General features: G+C 37.4%; 1 protein-coding gene across 3 annotated transcripts in view; it reads right to left on the bottom strand.

Moving 5' to 3' along the window:
* Positions 1-8618: 8618 nt before the first annotated feature.
* The window catches only part of XPO1 (exportin 1), a 45478-nt gene continuing 34762 nt past the window's right edge, over positions 8619-19334 (bottom strand). For all 3 annotated transcript variants that reach the window (XM_032410901.1, XM_032410899.1, XM_032410900.1), the window contains 13 exons: positions 18723-18861; positions 18350-18531; positions 18108-18264; positions 17842-18005; positions 16769-16903; positions 16299-16482; positions 15870-15976; positions 13998-14192; positions 12326-12494; positions 11541-11675; positions 11299-11458; positions 11122-11218; positions 8619-9684 (listed from right to left, as the gene is read on the bottom strand). In XM_032410901.1, coding sequence (XP_032266792.1) covers positions 9538-9684; positions 11122-11218; positions 11299-11458; positions 11541-11675; positions 12326-12494; positions 13998-14192; positions 15870-15976; positions 16299-16482; positions 16769-16903; positions 17842-18005; positions 18108-18264; positions 18350-18531; positions 18723-18861 — 1971 coding nt within the window. In that variant the 3' untranslated portion in view covers positions 8619-9537. The remainder of the gene's footprint in view (positions 9685-11121; positions 11219-11298; positions 11459-11540; positions 11676-12325; positions 12495-13997; positions 14193-15869; positions 15977-16298; positions 16483-16768; positions 16904-17841; positions 18006-18107; positions 18265-18349; positions 18532-18722; positions 18862-19334) is intronic.

Here is a 19334-nt window from a genome sequence, read left to right as displayed (position 1 = left end):
TCCCTCTGCTTGTGCTCTCTCTCTAATGAATAAATAAAATCGTTTATTTTTTAAATATTTGAGACAGAGAGCGAGAGGGGGGAGGGGCAAAGAATCTTTAAGCCAACTACCCGCTGACTGCAGAGCCCAAAGTAGGGCTTGATCCCACAGACCCTGAGATCATGACCTGAGCCGAAATCAAGAGCCGGACGCTAAACCAACTGAGCCACCCAGGTACTCCTATAAAAAGATTTTTAAGACATTATTTGTGATGTGGTAATACATGTTTTTATTAATGCATTAATAAGCTATAGTTGGGGGAGTCAATAACTATGGTAAATTTGGGGGCACCCGTCCAGCTCAGTCAGTACAGCATGTGACTCTTGATCTTCGGGTGGTGAAGTTTGAGCCCCACGCTGGGTGTAGAGATTACTTAAAAATAAAATCCTAAAAAAAATAATAACTATGGGCACCTGGGTGGCTCAGTTGTTAAGCATCTGCCTTCGGCTCAGGTCATGATCCCAGGGTCCTGGGATTGAGCCCTGCATTGGGCTCCCTGCTTGGCGAGGAGCCTGCTTCTCCCTCTCCCACTCCCCCTGCTTGTGTTCCCTCTCTCACTATCTCTCTCTGTCAAATAAATAAATAAAATCTTAAAAAAAAATAATAACTATGGCAATTTTGAAAAAGTGAGGAAAATATTTCAAAATATCAACAATAACTGTAATATGATATATGACTTATTGCATCAAGCATTCTGTCACTTTCATCTTCTTAAAGAAAGTCCCTCCTAGATCTAGACAGATTGCCTTCTATACCTTGGTGCTTGGCTGGTTATTTGGGGATTTCTCTTAACCATCATCCTGGGAAAGCTTTGCCACTCTCTGATGTCAATGTCCTGTTTTCTGTATCTTATGTCTTGTTTATTCCCTTGTTTTGGTGGAGTGTATCCTCCAATTGTTTCTGAGAAAGACTGTACGGGAGGAAAATTATTTAGATCTTGACTATCAACAATTCAATATTCTATGATTCATACTTGATCTGCTGAGTAAAGAAGTTAAGGTTGGGAATCATTTTCTTTCCAAAATTTGAAGACTTTCCAGTGTTAACTATCAAGAAGTCCATTCTGATTTTGGATCCTTTCATGTGACTTGCTTTTCTCTCTGGAAACATGTAAATATTATTGTTTCTTTTTTCTACTGTTCTGAAATTTCACAACAACATACGATGTTGGGGTCCATTTTCATCTTATGGGACGAATATTTGGTGGGTACCTTCAATCCACAAATTGATGTCTTTCCAATCTGGGAAATTTTCTTGAATCCTTTCTTTGATTTTCTTCCTTCCCTCCATTTTCTCTGTTCATGCGATTTAGAAATCATAAAACTTTTGAACTGGCCCTCTAATTTTTTTAAATAGTATCTTTCCTAGTTTCCATCTTTTGGTCTTCTTACTTTATTTTGGAGATTTCCCCAATTTATCCTTCAACTCTTAACTTCTTTATTTCTGTATTCTTTAATTTGGAAAGGTTCCTTTTTTGTTCTCTAAATTTACCTTTAATATAGTACTCTCTCCTTATTTGTTGGTTGCAATAACTTCTCTGAACTCTGAATGGAATAGTTTTGTTTACTTTTCTTGCTTGTGCAGTGCCTATTTTTCTATTTCCAATTAACAGCTCACTCATGAACTAGTTGCAAACACCATCAGAAGTAGAAAATTCTCTTCCTATAGGCTAATAACTGGCTAATTATTTCTTCTCAGAGATCTTTTTTTGGTTTTTTAAGACTATATTTATTTATTTGAGAGAGTGAGCGAGCAAGAGAGAGATAACAAGGGCAGGGGGGTGGGTGGCAGAGGGAGAGGGAGAAGCTGACTGCCTGCTGAGCAGAGAGCAGATGCGGGGGCTGGATTCCGGGACTCCAGGATCATGACCTAGAGCAGATGCTTAACTGACTGAGCCACTCAGGCGAACCTCTGAGAGTTTTTTTTTTTTTTTTTAAACATTTGTTTATTTGAGAGAAAGCACATGCAGCGGGGAGGGGCAGAGGCAGAGGGAGAAGCAGGCTCCCCGCTGAGCAGGGAGCCTGACTCAAGGCTTGATCCCAGGACCCTGGGATCATGTCTTGAGCCGAAGGCAGATGCTTAACCAACTGAGCCACCCAGGCGCCCAGTCTGAGAGTCTTTTTTAAAAAAAACAACAGGGGACACCTGGGTAGCCTAGTTGGTTGAACATCCAACTTTTTTTTTTTTTTTAAGATTTTTTATTTGATACACAGAGACACAGCGAGAGAGGGAACACAAGCAGGGGGAGTGGGAGAGGGAGAAGCAGGTTTCCCACTGAGCAGGGAGCCCGATGTGGGGCTCCATCCCAGGACCCTGGGATCATGACCTGAGCCGAAGGCAGACGCTTAACGACTGAGCCACCCAGGTGCCCTCTCAAATAATTTTTTTAAAAGTAAAAATAAAAAACAAACACTATCTGTAATGCCAAAGGGCAGGCAGGCCAACTTCACAGCTCAGGACATTGGTTCCACCTCTCAAGTGTCCTTGATGATGACGAAGACCCAGGTGGGTCTGGGGAGTGACTCTAGGATGGACTCAGGGATGAAAGGATTTCTTGTGGACCCTCACTAATAGTCTGGAAAACAAGGGGAGGAGTATAGCACTTATTTCTGTGTCTAAGAGCTGCATGAATCATAAAAAGGAGAAACATATTTAAGAATAGTTTGCTCTTAACTGGTGGGGCATATTGAATAAGGCAGACCTCATTTTGAATATCTGATCTCATTAGTATAGGAGACCCAAGACCCAGGGGAAAGGACATTCTGAGTCAGAGCCTTCAGTTAGGGTAGCAAGTACAGAGAATTAATGTTCAGGCTGGATCTCTTACATACTCCTCCTGGCATACAACATATAGTATATCCCAGCTTGCATTAAAACTCTGGTCTCGTTCAATAGGCTAACAGAAGAAGAGAGACTTAATAAATTAAGTGCGTGTTGACCCACAGTAGGCTCCAAAGAAATCCCCCTAGAGAGGACAAAGGAAGATTTTTTTTAAAGTAATCTCTACACCCAGTGTGGGGCTTAAACTCACAACTCTGAGATCCAGAGTCACATGGTCTGCCAACTAAGCCAGCCATGCCCCCTAAAGAAAGATATCTGAAAGTGGAGCAAATGCTTCCATGTCGGAAAAGAAAGGCCTAGTTAGTTGGCAAACTCTGGGGAAAAAGATACAATTTTCTCAGGTATCCTAACAGAGAAGTGAGAGCAGCGGTACTGTTTGGGTATTAGGTCAATCAGGAGATCACAGAAAGCACTTTGGAATTTTAGATATCCATTTTTCCAAAAGACCTTTTTTTTTTTTTGCAATGGAAATGAAAGATTTCCCATCTAAACTTTCCCAACTCTTAGACACGACTCCTTCCCCTCAACTTCTGTCATTTTTCCTTTCCTTTAGGACGCTTTAAAGTTTTTATTTGTAAAGTCAGGATATTAGTTTTAGTAGTCTTCTTTTACTCATCTTGAAAAATTGATTGTACACAACAATTAGTAACAGAGACAAGTAAATGGTTTTGTCTCCCACCCTGTATAGATGGGATTTTTTTTCAAATTGTGGTCTGCAAATGACAAAGGCAGCTGTCACTGCCACAGGAACAATTTCATTGGCATTATTAGTACTTGAATGCTAGGGAAGATTTTGCTTTTCCCATTAAGTCAACTGCCTTTTGTCCTTTATTTTCACTTAACACTTTTTGAACTTGTAGAGGCTGTTAGTTTCAATTTACTCTCCCCCTACTTAGATAGAATGCCAATTTTATTCCCAACAGCAATGCGTCCAGCTTCAAGATTGTATTTCTGAGCTTCTCTTGTTGGGTGGGGTATGGAGCTGTACTTGAAAGTGTTCTATGAGTTTCTGAGACTTTAAGTCTTATAAGGGGAAGCTTTCTTCCTCTCTGCTGTCTAGAATGCAGATATAGTACTTGAAATTCCTGCACCTATATTTGAAGTGGGGGTTAATCCAGGTGCAAGGGATACAAAAAATTCCTAAATTGCCAGAACTCTGGTGATATAAAGCTGAGCTTCACAAGTTCCGTATTGGTTAACTCTGGATTTCACTGACACACGGGCAAAATAAACATTGTCATTGTTATTACTTTTTCTGTTACATGGAGCAAAACAAAAAACACATTAAAATATTTGTAACAGGGGCACCTGGGTGGGTCAGTCAGTTAAGCGTCTGCCTTCGGCTCAGGTCCTGATCTCAGGGTCCCGGGATTGAGCCTGAGTTACGGCGCCCTGCTCAGGGGGGAGCCTGCTTCTCTCTCTGTTCTTCCCCGCACTCTTGCGGTCTAATAAATAAAACCTTAAAAGAAGATATTCTCGTAAAAACACAGTAGTACCATCTTATCTGTGGGGGAATATGTCCCAAGACTCCGCAGTGGATGCCTGAAACTGCAGCCAGTACTGAATCTAAATACAGTTTTCTCCTATACCTACATACCTTTGATAGAGTTCAATTTCTAAGTCTGGCACAGTAAGTGATTAACAATAATAAAATAGGACAATTATAAACTTAGACTATAATAAAATAAATGTGGTCTCTATTGTACTGTACTCACCCTTCCTGTGATAATGTGGTCAAAATGCTTATGTGACGAGATGAAGAGAAGTAAATGACGCAGGCATTGTGACGTAGCACTAGGCTACTGACCGTCTGACGACAGGTCAGAAGGATCACCTGCTTCCAGACTGCAGCTGACCTCCGGTTAACTGAAACTACAGTAAGTGAAACCCAGAGAAAGGAAGACTACTGTAAAACCAGTTTGCAAGCTAGTGTTTTTTCCCGAGGGCCAACAGAATTAAATTTTAAAGGTTATCAGTGGGGAGGTAGGGCAGCTTTCATCATTCTGAGTAATGGATGTTACAAAATACAAACTATGCTGTAATACATGGGAAAAATGAGAAGACACTATTTTAAAAAACAGATTGAAGAAATAACCAAATATAAATTTTAAGAAATTACCAGTGAAATTAAAAACTCAGTAACTATACAATTCAAAAAGCATAAACCTAAATTGGACTCCCATTTGGAAAAACACAAGCCATGAAAGACATTTTCAGGAACTGTTGGGGAAACCTGAACATGGACTAGATATTATGGAATTACTATTAATTTTCTGAATTTACTCAGAATGTCTCACAGAGATGGAAAGCACAAAAGATGGTTAAGGGAAACTTTACAACAGTACTTATCAAAAGTACTACTTATAGGGGCGCCCGGCTGACTCAGTTGGTGGAGCATGTGACTCTTCATGTCAGGGTTTTAAGTTCAAGCCCCATATTGGGTATATAGAGTACTTAAAAAATCTTAAAGTAGTTATTTATAATTAGTAATCTATTAGTAATTAGATACACTTCATTTTTTACCTTTTCAAAAAAAGATTTTATTTTAGAGAGATCACAAGTTGGGGGGGCAGAGGAGCAGAGGGGTAGGGAGAAGGGGAAAGAATCTCAAGCAGACTCCACACTGAGTGGAGCCCAACTGGGGTTCCATCTCATAACCCTGAGCCAAAAGCAAGAGTCCCAATGCTTAACCATTGAGCCACCGAGGCACCCCCCTTTTTTTTTTTTAAAGCCAGCCTTATGCCCAAATGTGGGGCTTAAACTCAGGACCCTGAGATCAAGGGTCGTGTCCTCTACCAACTGAGCCAACCAGGAGTACCATGACTGTTTTATGAACCTCTTTTCCATAAAGCCTTACCTTCACATTGTACAGAATGAATTACGCTGCTTTTTCACAGGAATCCCAACACATACACTATGAAATCACACCAATTATTTCCTATATGTATTCTAGTGTTTTTTTTTTTCAAATTCCATCCTTGCCTATGTCTATTGGGGTCAAACATGAGAGGTCTGTATTGTAGGTCAGCCTAAATTAACCAGACTCCAAGTGGGGTAAGGAAAAGCCTGTGAAGATTTAACTCATACTTGGCTTACTCACTGCTTTATTTCAAATCTAAGAGGACATCAATTGCCAAGATGTACCAAGAACAACTAAACACTGCCAACTCTGACAATGTACTTGACAATCCTGCAAAATGCATGAATTGGTTACAGCAGCCTCTTTGAAATTTCATCAATCTGTTCACACTTCTCATTTGAATAAAACCGCTTTGCTTGCATTTGGTAGACAATTCCTTGCATTACAGCTTCTGGGCAGCTCCCCTGCATAGGTCCCAAGACATAACTTGGTTGCCACTTTGCAAGAAAATATGAATTGTGGTTATCCTTCTAAAAATTAAGATTTCCTTAGAAGTTTGTTCTGCTGCTTCTGTGTGCCTTTTTTTGTACATAGAAGTAACATTTTGATGTTGAACTATCCTTTTGAAGACACTAAGCAATTAAACTAATGCACACCAGCAGCTATGATTAGATTTTACATGTGGACAGGCAAAGACATGTCAGTGGCATTGCGGGTCCACCAGAAAGTGTAAGACACCATGGATTGTTCAGATCTACTCCAATTTCAGAGAAGCTAAAATGTGAAGAAAAAAATGCACCCTGGAGTTAGGTATGGTGTCAGGCATATTCTCACGTTTGTATGTAAATTCTCACAACCATCAAGGGGACTTAGCTTTGTGATCCCATTTTTCAAGTAAGTTCAAATGCCTTACCCAAGATTCCCCATTGAATGAGTGCCTGGACGAGGATTCAGACCCACTTAACTATGCAAAGTAATTCCAGTTCTCCTCCCAACTTGTAAGAATTGAGAGACTGACTTGTTCCCAAGAGTTAAAAAGCACTATGCCAAACATGTGAAATGGCCAGTTACCAGCGTACTGTGTTAAATACCTTGAGGGTGACCCAAATATGATCAATGTACAATTAAGCAAGAAATGCCCACCGAAGATTTAATTTGCTATCACTATTGTTTTCTTGGTTTTGGTCAAATCTCCTCTTTGCTGGAGTCCCACAAGCTTCATACAAGGGATTGAACTACGGGATAGAACATACCTCTGAGGAGAACTTTGTGTAAAGAAACTGGAGTTCCAAGTTTCCAATTCAGTTAATTTCTGTATTTTCCTTGAATGTGTTTAGCTTATGTAAACATTGAAGAAATGATTCTTTTAAGCTATAGCTATAATTTTATTCAAGGTAATTTAATGTCTTGTGAAGTTCAAAATTTATAAAATTGTATATATTGTAAAATAATAAACTGTATAATTAAAGTACATGACAGTAACAGAAGTCAGCAGGGGAAACGGGAGGAAAGGTGTTCTAATCCATTATCTTCCATTTCACGATCTAAAATCTCGAGCTCTTACCATCATATCCATGTCCCTTCCTTTAAAGGTATTTTTCAGTTTATTATCACTTCTGCTTTCATTCCAGTCAACAAGACTTCAACCTGGTTGCAATGGTGGTTGGGAAAGGTCAGCTAGGAGGCTTAAGTACCCAGTTAAAACATAGGGATTCAATTATTAAAACGAATGATATATATTGAGGGACAATTTTCAGTTTTTGTGACATTGTCCTGAGGCCTGTACACAAAGTAAAAAGGAAAAAAAAGGTAAATTTACTCTCAGCAGTGGCTGAATCCCAGTTGCCAATCATTTCTAAATTCAAAGCGGACTATCCTGGTTTCCAAGCCAAGACTTGTTTTCTTGCAACATCTAGAACATACCAAGAAAGCAGGGGGTAGAGTAGATGTGCTAGAAGGTAAGAAAATTGTGTATGATCATTGACAGAAATGGTGACAGCGACTCAAAACTAACAATATGCATTTCACAGCTAATTCAAAATAGACCAATCTGAACCTGAACTTTTGCCTGGCTGACCCAAGAAAACCTCTTAAAAGGGTTTTTTAGGCCAAAACAAGTAATTAATAAGAACAAAGATTTTAACAAAGCTAAAATTTGAAAGAGTTTTCCAATGTTCTTTGAATACATTTGAACTCTTACCATTTACTGTCCTAGAAAAAAGTTCCACACAGGATTATATTCTACTGAAATAATAGTTTTGTCAAAGCCTACAAAGTTAGAAGAGTACAGCAATTATACAAAATTGCTGACTCTGCATGAACATGAGGCACTTCAAATGCTTAGGTTTTAGTCTAGGTTTATAGGTTGGACTCAATCCTCTAGAAACAGGCTCACCCAAGCTAGTTTCCTTTTTCTATTCCCTTATTTCTACCCCCTTTCATGTTTTATAGGACATCTACACATTTTCCCCCTTCCTCCTACCTTTCCTAAAGGGATAAGGCAACTTTCTAAGGGTTGTATCTGACAAAAATACAATTAATCAAGAATATCTGCAGTAGTTTCTTACACCTGGGTTCTCATTCTCCTTAATCTGTTATATGTAACTCCTATCCAGGAACCAAGAGAAGATGCTTTTTAATTGCAAATAAAGATAAAAGCACATCAAGCTGTCACAAAATGGATCTGTTTCATGGGAACAGAAGGTAACATCTGGAGCATGTTCGATTAATCCAACTGTGCCTTTACTCCCAATAACCCCAGAGGTTATATTTGTAAATCAAGTGTCCAACTTCACTTAAAAAATGTTACCTAATACTTAAAACACATATATAATCACTTTCATTAATGTAGGAATAATTTTGAGCCAATAAAGGAAAATAAATGTAAACCAAGTTTATTTTGCTTTTTTAAGTAGTGTTCTTAAAGCACTACAGCTTGGTAAACAATGTAAATTAGTATAAGTCATCTCAAAAGCCAGAGTTTTGTTTTGTTTGTTTTTTAATGAGTTGTTAAAAAGATGCAGCCTATTCTAACAGGATAAATATTTTTAACCATTTCACTTCGAGTTAATGAAGGCTCACAAATGAGCAACACTCCTCATTGAGGAAAACAAAAAGCTGTTGTCGACAAGCGACAGCACACACACACAAACAAAAAGAACTGTGTAAAAATAACTAACTGTGTTCCCATATTTTTTGAAGTCGCTTTACAATGGGATGATATGCACATGATCTTGCTGCAAACTTGCCATACAGACTCGTAATACATGTAGTCTAGACAAACGATTCAGTCCAAGAGGTGCTAACTTTAGACAATGCAGCACTAGAATCCTCTTAACGCAATTTGTTTTACTCATTACCTTTTCTTCTAGACTGAAATACAGGCCAGAAAGAAAATGCTCCCTAATTAAAAATTGGTATTGTTTACAGGAAAATTGTGTAATTTTGCATTAGAATTTACAAGTATATGTTCAAATTGAATTTGCCTCCTCCCCCCGTCCCAGCCACAAAATGGGCATGAAGTAAAATTTTAAAAAATGCCTTAATTTTAAACTTCATGCAAACTAAATAAAGATGACCAAAACAAAAGCTTAAACAATGGAAGGATATTTCACAGAAAATTTCTTATACAAAAAACACATAAGAAAAGGGGCCACTAGGTGACATTTTAATTTACAAATTGGCATCATTTTGGTCGACAAATATCCAGATGCTGTTTTCTTCTGCTAACAAGAGTTGCGGGGGGTGGGGGGGGAACCCAACAACAATAACAAAAAAACCCAGCATGACTTCCGATTTTAATCACACATTTCTTCTGGAATTTCATGTGGATTAAGGATGCCAGGGACAGACATTTGAAGTTTATGTTTCTCTTCCTGAGCCTGTCGAAGGGCTGTTTCTCTCTCTTCCAAAAACAGATCAGATGTATCTTCACCTGCAAACTCCTGTGAAAACAAGATAGTTGAAGTGTTAACATAATGAATTCCAATTCTGGAAAATGACCTGTTTGGGGGGGGAGACAACAAACAACAACAAACAAAACCCCATGTAAAAAAGGATAGACAAGCACCTCCCTGTTTTGTTTACACGATAAAAATCTAGCCTTCAATTGGTGGTTTTAAATTATATTGTGTGTGCGTGCACGCACACGCGTGTGTATGTATTTAAAGATTACAGGTATTAGAGAGAGCAAGTACGTGCTGGCACGCACACGGAGGAGCAGAGGGAGAGGAACAAGCTGACTCTGTGCTGAGCGCAGAGCCTGACACCACATGGGGCTTGATCCCAGGACCCGGAGATCATGACCTGATCAAGGGTCAGATACTTAACTGACTGAGCCACCCAGGTATCCCTAACTTATAGTATACTGATACAATTCTGTATAGCTGAATTAAAACCAAAGGTCTTAGTTGAGGATAAAAAAGGTTATTAAAAGAGGCACAGTCTGATGTCATATATATATATGTAATACGCTTCACAAGCCAGGAGATTTAAAAAGCTGTTTCTCCTATGATTAATGATAAAGTTTAGCTACATTGTGATTGACTTTATAGCTGTTTCAGGTAATTTTCATTCTCCACCTTACAACTTAGCTAATATATTTACAATTGAAAAAACCTTATTTGTATCTTGGAGAAAAAATTTGATTATTGCATGTGACCAATTCTTATTTAAGTCAGGTTAAGACAATCCATCAATCACTTATAGATGTTATGTTACTTTTAGATTTTTTTTTTAAAACATTTTATTTGTCAGAGAAAGAGAGCGAGCGAACACAAGCAGGGGGAGGAGCAGGTTCCCTGCCGAGCAAGGAGCCAGATTCGGGACTTGATCCCAGCCAGATTCGGGACTCTGGGATCATGACCTGAGCGGAAGGCAGACGCTTAACCAACTGAGCCACCCAGCCGTCCCTACTTTTAAATTTCTTTAAAAGAAAATAATACAAGATGAATCCCTCTTCCCCTAAATTTAAATGAAGCATTGTGTAACAGTAGTAACGGGTTGATTATCTGCGAATTTGTCTTAATTCCCTAAAATGGATTCCTTACTAACAAAATGGGTATGAAACCCCCAAAGGGTCTACCAGTGTTTCTTTCCCCATATTTCACAATTTTAAAAAAAATCAGCTGTAGGATGTAATCACAATATTCCAAGACATTTATATCATCTAAAATGAATTATATTAATAACAAGTTTCCAAAAACATTTCAAATCCATCCTGTTCTCAACTACAATTAAGTTTTTCACTCTGAATCAGTCTAGGACTAGTAAGCCTGAATATCATTCATTTTGCTTTACCAAAAAAGTGGTTTAATTCTACAATGCAACAACTAAATCATATCTAGTTTTACTATTTCTCCAAATACAAACAAAACACATACCTTTATTTGTACTAGGAAATCCCTAAGATGCTCCTTGAAAGCAGGAATATCCTGATTTAAGCTGAAAAGCCCTGTCACAAAGAGCTTTACTTGAGCACTGTAAATCAAAACACAACAATTAAATAATCACTATCTTTTTTAACTGAAAAATGTATGCGTATTAAAAAGCATATTTACTCTTGAAGATGAGGGAATGCAGATTTAAGGAGATTTGCCACATATTCCTGAATGAACATTTGGTTGTTAACTGGATTTCCAGGATTTAACGGTGTACTTATTTTTCCTTCTTCAACCAAATTAAACATATATGCAAGTATTGACGCATGCATTGTCAAACCTGTTGATAAAAAGAACATTATTACCTCCAACAGGTAGTAACAACTGGAACACTTAACATTCTCATGGCTATAAATTCTTACCAGCAGTATGTGAGGTGTCTGTCACAACAGAAAAGATATGCTGAAGGATATCACAAAAATAAGTTTGATAGAAACTCTGAGCTGCAGCTTCTTCTTGTGCAACATTTTGTAAGAGTGTAAAAAGTATCTGTAAGCCTAAAATGTACAGAACACCAACAAAGTTATTACAGACTGGTAACATTCATATAGAATTTCCACTATTCAACTATTCTGATTCAAAGGCCATTTCTTACCCCCCTTTCCGCTAATGACTAACAATTATTTGACTAAGTTATCTTGAGTAATGGGAGTTCAAATACCATCAATGCCTGCTTAGTTACAGACTACAAGTAATAATTATTACCAACTTTCCACTATTTCTGAAGGTTCTGTCGATTCTCTCCAAATGAACTCTAAAAACAGCATTACAAGTACATACCTGCTACACAAACCGAATTCTATGTAAAAACAAATAAAAATCTGTCTTGCTAAAAATGTTGTGTTTTATCCTTATTTTGACCCTCACTGGCACTGAGGAAAAGCAGACAGGGAAAAGGACACAGTGGTGAGGATGTGGAGAAGTGATGTTTTACGCCCATCTCCCTCTAACTCAATCCTGCCTGTGGACTCAACTATGGAACAGAGGACTCAACTGCTTTTAGAATTTACTTAGGCCTACATAGGCAAGTGATGTACTCCAACAAAACCCTGATAACAAGTGTTATCTACCTGACTATACCTACAGATCTATCTCTAAGAGCCTGTGGATTGGTAGGGCAAATGAATAAAAGGACATGTGTATTTACCTGTATCTGCAACGTTCCTCATAGTATGTTTGAAAGCCCAAATAATGGAATCCAAAACAAGTTTAAATTGTGCAGGTGGTATAGCCAGGAATGCTGGGAAACAATGAGAATTGACAGCCTGAAGTAGTAAGAAAAAGTTCGTTCTGTGTTCAGGATATTCTTCAAAGTCCTAAAAACAAATGGTGAGAACAAAGTAATATTTCAATGCCTTAATTATGTTAAATAAAAGAGAAAAAGTAAACCCTAATTTAGTATAAAGATTTGGAGTTGTTAGTGGGCCCCATAAGGTGTATGGCCTCATGACTGGAAACCTGAAGACAACATAATTTGCCTCCCATGGAAAATGAAATTACCATTTATTACACAATTACTAAAATGAAAGAACAGAAGATCACATTATAAAGAGAATTCATCAAAACCCACGCAAAGAACATCACATTTTCTAGTTACTCAGACTATTACTACCATGTTACGACGGTGACTTCAAGATCATTAATACAGACCCGAAAATTTTTTAGCTACTGAGTAACTTGTACACTTTTATCTACATTTTCCCTTCTTGGTTAATATATTTTCCCATTTCTTTTAAGCACATTGTATATATATACTTTTTAAGATTTTAAGTTATTTCTACACCCAATGTGGGGCTCAAGCTTACAACCCTGAGATCAAGAGTCACATGCTCCACTAACTGAGCCAGCCAGGTGCCCCGTATAATACTTTTGTAACTTAAAATGCACCATTTAAAGAAATTAGTATCACAAATTTTTTTTTTTTTTTTTAAAGATTTTGTTTAACTATTTGGCAGGGGGAGAGAGCACAAGCAGTGGAGTGGCCACCCAGGGAATCCAGTATCACTAAATTCTTAATGTTTAAAATGCAGCAACTTTTCACTAAATGTTAGCTGCTATTTGAATGTTACAATCTATCAAATTTACTGTTTTGTTGTAGAGATCTTTTTATCTTTTTAAAAGATTTATTTGCTTGAGGAGGGGACAGTGCATGCGAGGGCAGGGCAGAGGGAGAGAATCTTCAAGCAGACTCCCCACTGAGCTCAAAGCCTGGACTTGGGGCTTTATCTCACAACCTGGAGATCAAGACTACCAAGAGTCAGAAGCTCAATTGACTGAGCTACCCAGGCGCCCCAAGATTTTATACGTTTTTTAAAAAATAAAAAATAGGTTTAGTGTCTGGCTCAGTTTAGGTTCCTGGGATCGAGCCCAAGTTGGGCTCTCTGCTCAGCAAGGAGTCTGCTTCTCCCTCGACCTCTGCCCCTCCCCCCACTCGAGCTTGTGCACTCTCTCTAAAATAAAATCTTTAAAAAAAGGTAAGTGGGCGCCTGGGTGGCTCAGTCGTTAAGCATCTGCCTTCGGCTCAGGTCATGATCCCGGGGTCCCGGGATCGAGTCCCACATCGGGCTCCCTGCTCGGCGGGAAGCCTGCTTCTCCCTCTCCTACTCCCCCTGCTTGTGTTCCTGCTCTCGCTATCTATCAAATAAATAAAATCTTTAAAAAAATAAAAAAAAAATAAAAAAGGTAAGTATTTCTCTGATCTAGAAGTTCAAATATTTAAACTCCAGAGCTTAAAACTGTTAATCTCATAGCTATATTTACGCTTTACTTAAAGGATATATACTGCAGAATTTTCCATAATTGAAATGTAAACCACATACCTTATTTATCATATTCAATGTGCATTCAAAAACAGCATCAAATATTTGAGGTATTTCAGCTGTTATATGTCCTCCTAACTTGTTGACAATAATAGCCATAGTACTAAGCACTTCTGGTTCTCTAGCAGCTGGGACATTTCTCTGATAATCAATGAGAACTGCATCCAATAGAGGAGGAACAAAATTTTCAGCTACCTATTAAAAAAAAAAAAAAGAACGCTTTGAAGTTTTATTCTATACACTTGCTAACCATTATCAACAGCTAGATCAGTGTTGTATTGAGATTTAGGTTGCATATCTATTAAAACTTTTTACCAAAGGAAACCAAGAAATCATAATAGGCTGGGAAGAGCCACAGACATACTCAGAATTCAAATCTGTAATTACTAAGGTAACTGAGGCCCAAAATCAAGTGACCAGCTCCAAGTTACTACGGTAGGACCAGGATTCTAGGGTTACTGTATGTGGGATCACTTACCTAAAGGAATGAAAAGTCCTAACCAATACTGTATCAATTCTGTCAATGAATAGTATCTATAATAAAAACCAAGCAGCTCATATCTAATACAAAGTAGACACCTATTCAATTATTATTTTTTTAAATGCAGTGAATGCTACCTGGTAAGTACTTTAACAAAAATAAAATGGAATTGGAATTGTACCAGAAAGACTGAGTTTCCATGAGTCTCAATAAACAGGGTCATATTAAGGTGTAACTTATATGCTTTTAATAGGTTCGTTATTAAGACATGGACAATAATTACAAATAATGTTTCTTATAACTGAAGTTAACAGTGTTAGTAGTGTCCTACTATACAAAATAGGCCTAGTAAAATTTTAAGGATAAACACAACATTATTTTTCAGATAACTCACTTGTTCTGTTAGACCAGAACTGTTTCTCATTTTACTCTTAACAGTGCAGTAATTGTTTCCTCACAAACTGGATCATAAGTGTATTTTTGAGGTATTTTTTAATTCACTGCCCCAACCCTCAATACAAATCTTGGTTGTAAAATGATACCCTCTCCTTGTTATTATTATCACTGATACTCCTAAAATTTGCCCAAGCTCTTGTAAATTATGAACTTCACAATTCCTTTAATTCATCTTATCTTCTCCTTTTGAATTTTAAATATAGTTCTGATCTCATAATACATGTGTTCAAAACCTTTCAATATTTGGTATGTTGAAAATTCCACAATTGTTTTCTGAACAATTTCCCTGAAAAGTATCTCATCTGTAGGAACAATACTGAAATTTCAAAATTATCAAACAGCACACTTGTCAACCACTATTTGCATACAGCAAAGATTAACATGACAGGATTCTCTGTAATATTCCAAGGATCAAGAGAATGAAATGGTAGAATAAATTAAAAATACAAACTTTAAAAAAATACTAACACACATTTTCCCAAGTTGAGGCACATATGGAGACTGGTTTAGTTTCTGAAAATCATTTTCCTTTCTGGAAATGATTTCAAACTAAAAGAAGAGTAAAACAGACTTTTAAAACTTCCACCGGGAAAGCCCTTACCTTCACTGCAGAGGCAAACTAATGACATCTTCGTAAATTGCTCTGAAGACTCACGAAGAAACACAAAAAATTTCACTGGAATATATCTATTATCCATAGGGGGAAAACATGACTCAAGCTACCTTGTTACGTATCACTACTGTCCCCCACTAACAGTAATTTCTTAGGAAGATGGTGTATATGATAATATTTTAAAGTATTCAAGGACTCTAAAAAAAAGGACACTGCAAAATAATGCCAAACATATCCATCCACTGAAATTACCTTTAAATGAGCTATATGCATATTATCAGAAAATACAGCATCAACTTAAAAAGCGTAACATTTCACATACCATCTGTGGATCATTGGACCGGCTCACCCAACCAGATATTAACTTTAAAGTTTCCCTTTTTACTGTTCGCATACTTCTAATCAATGGTTGCTTTGTAACCATCTCACCTAAAAAATACAATCCAGTGAAATCCAACTTGACAACTAAAATTCTACATTGGTAGTTACATATACTTCAGATCTAACAGTTCTCATTTACCACTCAAAAACATAAAGACAAGGGCACACAGATGAATGTACTGGGAAAATAAACTAAGACTAATTTTACAAGGGAAAAGTGTATGCAACTCATTAAAAATAATTGTCTAGGGTCATTTGGGACATTGAGAGGGTTAACTTAAATCTGTGAGAAATGAATGCTTTACACTAAGACTGTGAACGTAGAACTGACGTGCTATTCACCATTCCACAAAACTTCAGAATCGCTTACCATTAGCTTGGATAGCTGCTGAAATATTTTCACTGAGGCACTTGTATACATTAAGCATATCTAAATAAATTCTCCCAAGCTGAATTACAAAGGGATGTCCGACAGCTTTGCAGGCTCTAACGTTTGTTTTCAATATACTACCGAGCTGCTTAACTGTTTCAGGATCTTTAAGTATATCCACATTCTGTGAAGGACAAGTAACAAATTTCATTTATCACATGAAAATTACCTTTGTAATTACTAAAGCAAAAAACACTACCCACACCTTACTCCAAACCACCATCACATTTATAATCCAAAATAGAAAAAAAAGAAATCTTTATTACCTACAGGTACAACTAAGAGTAGAGTAACAGTCCCAATATACCAGCAAAACAGAATAAAATTACAGTATAATTTCTGCTACTTTTGTAAACAACATTGTTGTCTTGAATTCCATTAGAACTTTGAGAAAAAGTAGTAAAACTTACTTTGGTTGCCTGCTGGATTATGCTATCCCAAACCTGATTAGGGAGTAGCATATATTTTTCTATCAAATGTTCTTGTACTGTTTGGTCTGTTTGTGCACCAATCATGTACCCCACAGCTTCATAAAATGTATGTACCTATGTAAAAAGGCAGACATTCTACTTTTATGCACTGTAAGGAAAACTACACACAAGCAATTCACGTATGTATTAGAACTTATTTTGTGAGTCTGAGAAGTAACTTACATTAGGGAAGAAAATAGCCTGACAAACTTCTGCGTAAATTTTTGCCCCACTATGAGAATTTAACCACTCCAGCAGAGAGGTGGGTGGGTGGGTGGGGTAAAATAGGTGATGGGGATTAAGAAGTGCACTGGGTGATGTATGGAACTATTGAATCACTGTATTATAAACCCAAAACTAATTTAACACTGTATGTTAACTATACTGGAATTAAAAAAAAAAAAAATTAGCCACAGAGACACGTGTACTGAGTCCAATGGTGGCACTCTTTCTATTGCCATTCATGAATTCTGGGTAAAATAGTAGTCACGGGGCACCTGGGTGGCTCAGTTAAGCATGATTCTTGGTTTCGGCTTGGGTCCTGGTCTCACGGTGCTGAGATCGAGCCCTCCCACGCCCCATGTGCATTCTGTCAAATAAATAAACCTTAAAAAAAAAGTAATCACGTTTTTTTTTTGGGGGGGGGGGGTTTTTTTTTTTTTTTTAAAGATTTTATTTATTTATTTGACAGAGACACAGTGAGAGGGGGAACACAGCAGGGGGAGTGCGAGAAGGAGAAGCAGGCTTCCCGCGGAGTAGGGAGCCCGATTCGGGACTCATCCCAGCACCTGGGATCATGACCTGAGCCGAAGGCAGACACTTAACAACTGAGTCACCCAGGTGCCCCAGGGGGATCTTAAGCAGGCTCCACACCCAGTGTAGAGCTCAATTTCATGACCCAGAGAGCATGACCTGGGAAAAAATCAAGAGTTGGACACTCAACTGACTGAGCCACTCAGGAGCCCCAGTACTACTTACTTTCTTAAAAAAAATATGCTCAGTGCTCTACATACCTGTTGAGGCTGAAGATCACAAATTATAGTGTTGATATTGTTCAAAATTTCATCAATAAATGGCATTACTTCTCCAACCTGAACCTGAACAAAATGCCTGCGGCATTTCTGAGCTATTTTAATGAAAGTATCACAAGCCATGTCTTGGACTCCATCATGGGTCTCTAACAAAACAAAAATAATTTTCAAAAAAATTTTTAAGAAAAATTTTGGTTTTTGTTCAATAAATATAAGTAGCTAAATAATATATATTAAAGAGGATTTACCATGCATGAATTCAAACAACTTGTTAACTACAGTCTTCAAAAACTTCCAGTGAGCTCTTAAAAACCTTGGATATTGACCTACTATGTACATGATATTTGATGCAATAATAGCTTTATTATCTTTGCCTCTTTTCTGTTCACATAATCCTAATAGATCCTGTAAAATGAGAGCAATTTCAGTCATTTATAACAATACAATATAGTTACCTAACAGTACCAGTTCATATGTATCACTTGCATACCTTTATAACAGTAACAAGAAAGCGTTTTTCATCCTCTTCATGCATTGCTCCACTAATGGAGCCTATTGCCCAACACAATGTATTCAAATTTTTCCATGACCACTCTGTACCATTCACTTGATTGTGAAGCTTCTCAGTCATTATTCTTTCTGTATCTACATAATCCAGATGAGTAAGATAAACTACAAAGGAAGGGAAAAGGTTCCAAAAGTTCAAATACAAAACTCTACAATCAAAAATCTTTAGTAAGTAACAGCACATTAATAAAGGTGGTTATTAACAGATTCAGAAAAGTATAACATATTTCTTTAAAAAGTATTTCCATCCCAGAAGAGAATTACAAAGATAAAATTGACAGCATTTATTGACTCACCTAATGTTTCTCTCATATTCTTATACAAATTAATGGAATCTGTATCCTTCATGAATTCTCTTACAACTTCTCCCTGATCATTTTCTACAACCAATACTTCCTCTGGTTTAGCCATACGACTAACCATCAATAAACGGACCTACTCAACAATAAACAAGAAAAATCTATTACATTTTTGAAATCAGCCACATCAAATGTAGGAAAAAAAATTAAGATCAAGTACTTCACACTTAAGACCAACATACCTCCATAATTGTTCCCACAATATAAAAGAATATAAACATTTTAAAAATGTAATTCAAGGGGTGCCTGGGTGGCTCAGTCTGTTAAGCGTCTGCCTTCAGCTCAGGTCTTAATCCTAGGGTCCTGGGATCAGTGAGCCTGCATCAGGCTCCCTGCTCAGCAGGGAGTCTCTCCCCCTCTTCCTCTGCCCCTCCCCACCACTTGTGCTCACTTTCTGTAATAAATAAATAAGATCTTAAAAAAAGGTAATCCTACAACAATTGTTTTCAAATGTTCTTTATCATGAATAAACATAACTTTTCTGTGTCTCATGCAGAGACTGATTCAGTAGATTGGTAGGTGATCTCTTAATCTGCATTTCTAATAAAC

The sequence above is a fragment of the Phoca vitulina genome, unplaced genomic scaffold (assembly GCF_004348235.1).
Source record: "Phoca vitulina isolate PV1807 unplaced genomic scaffold, GSC_HSeal_1.0 scaffold12, whole genome shotgun sequence".
Classification (NCBI taxonomy): domain Eukaryota; kingdom Metazoa; phylum Chordata; class Mammalia; order Carnivora; family Phocidae; genus Phoca; species Phoca vitulina.
Note: the sequence above shows the minus strand (reverse complement) of the source record. Positions and strands in the feature narration are given on the sequence as shown.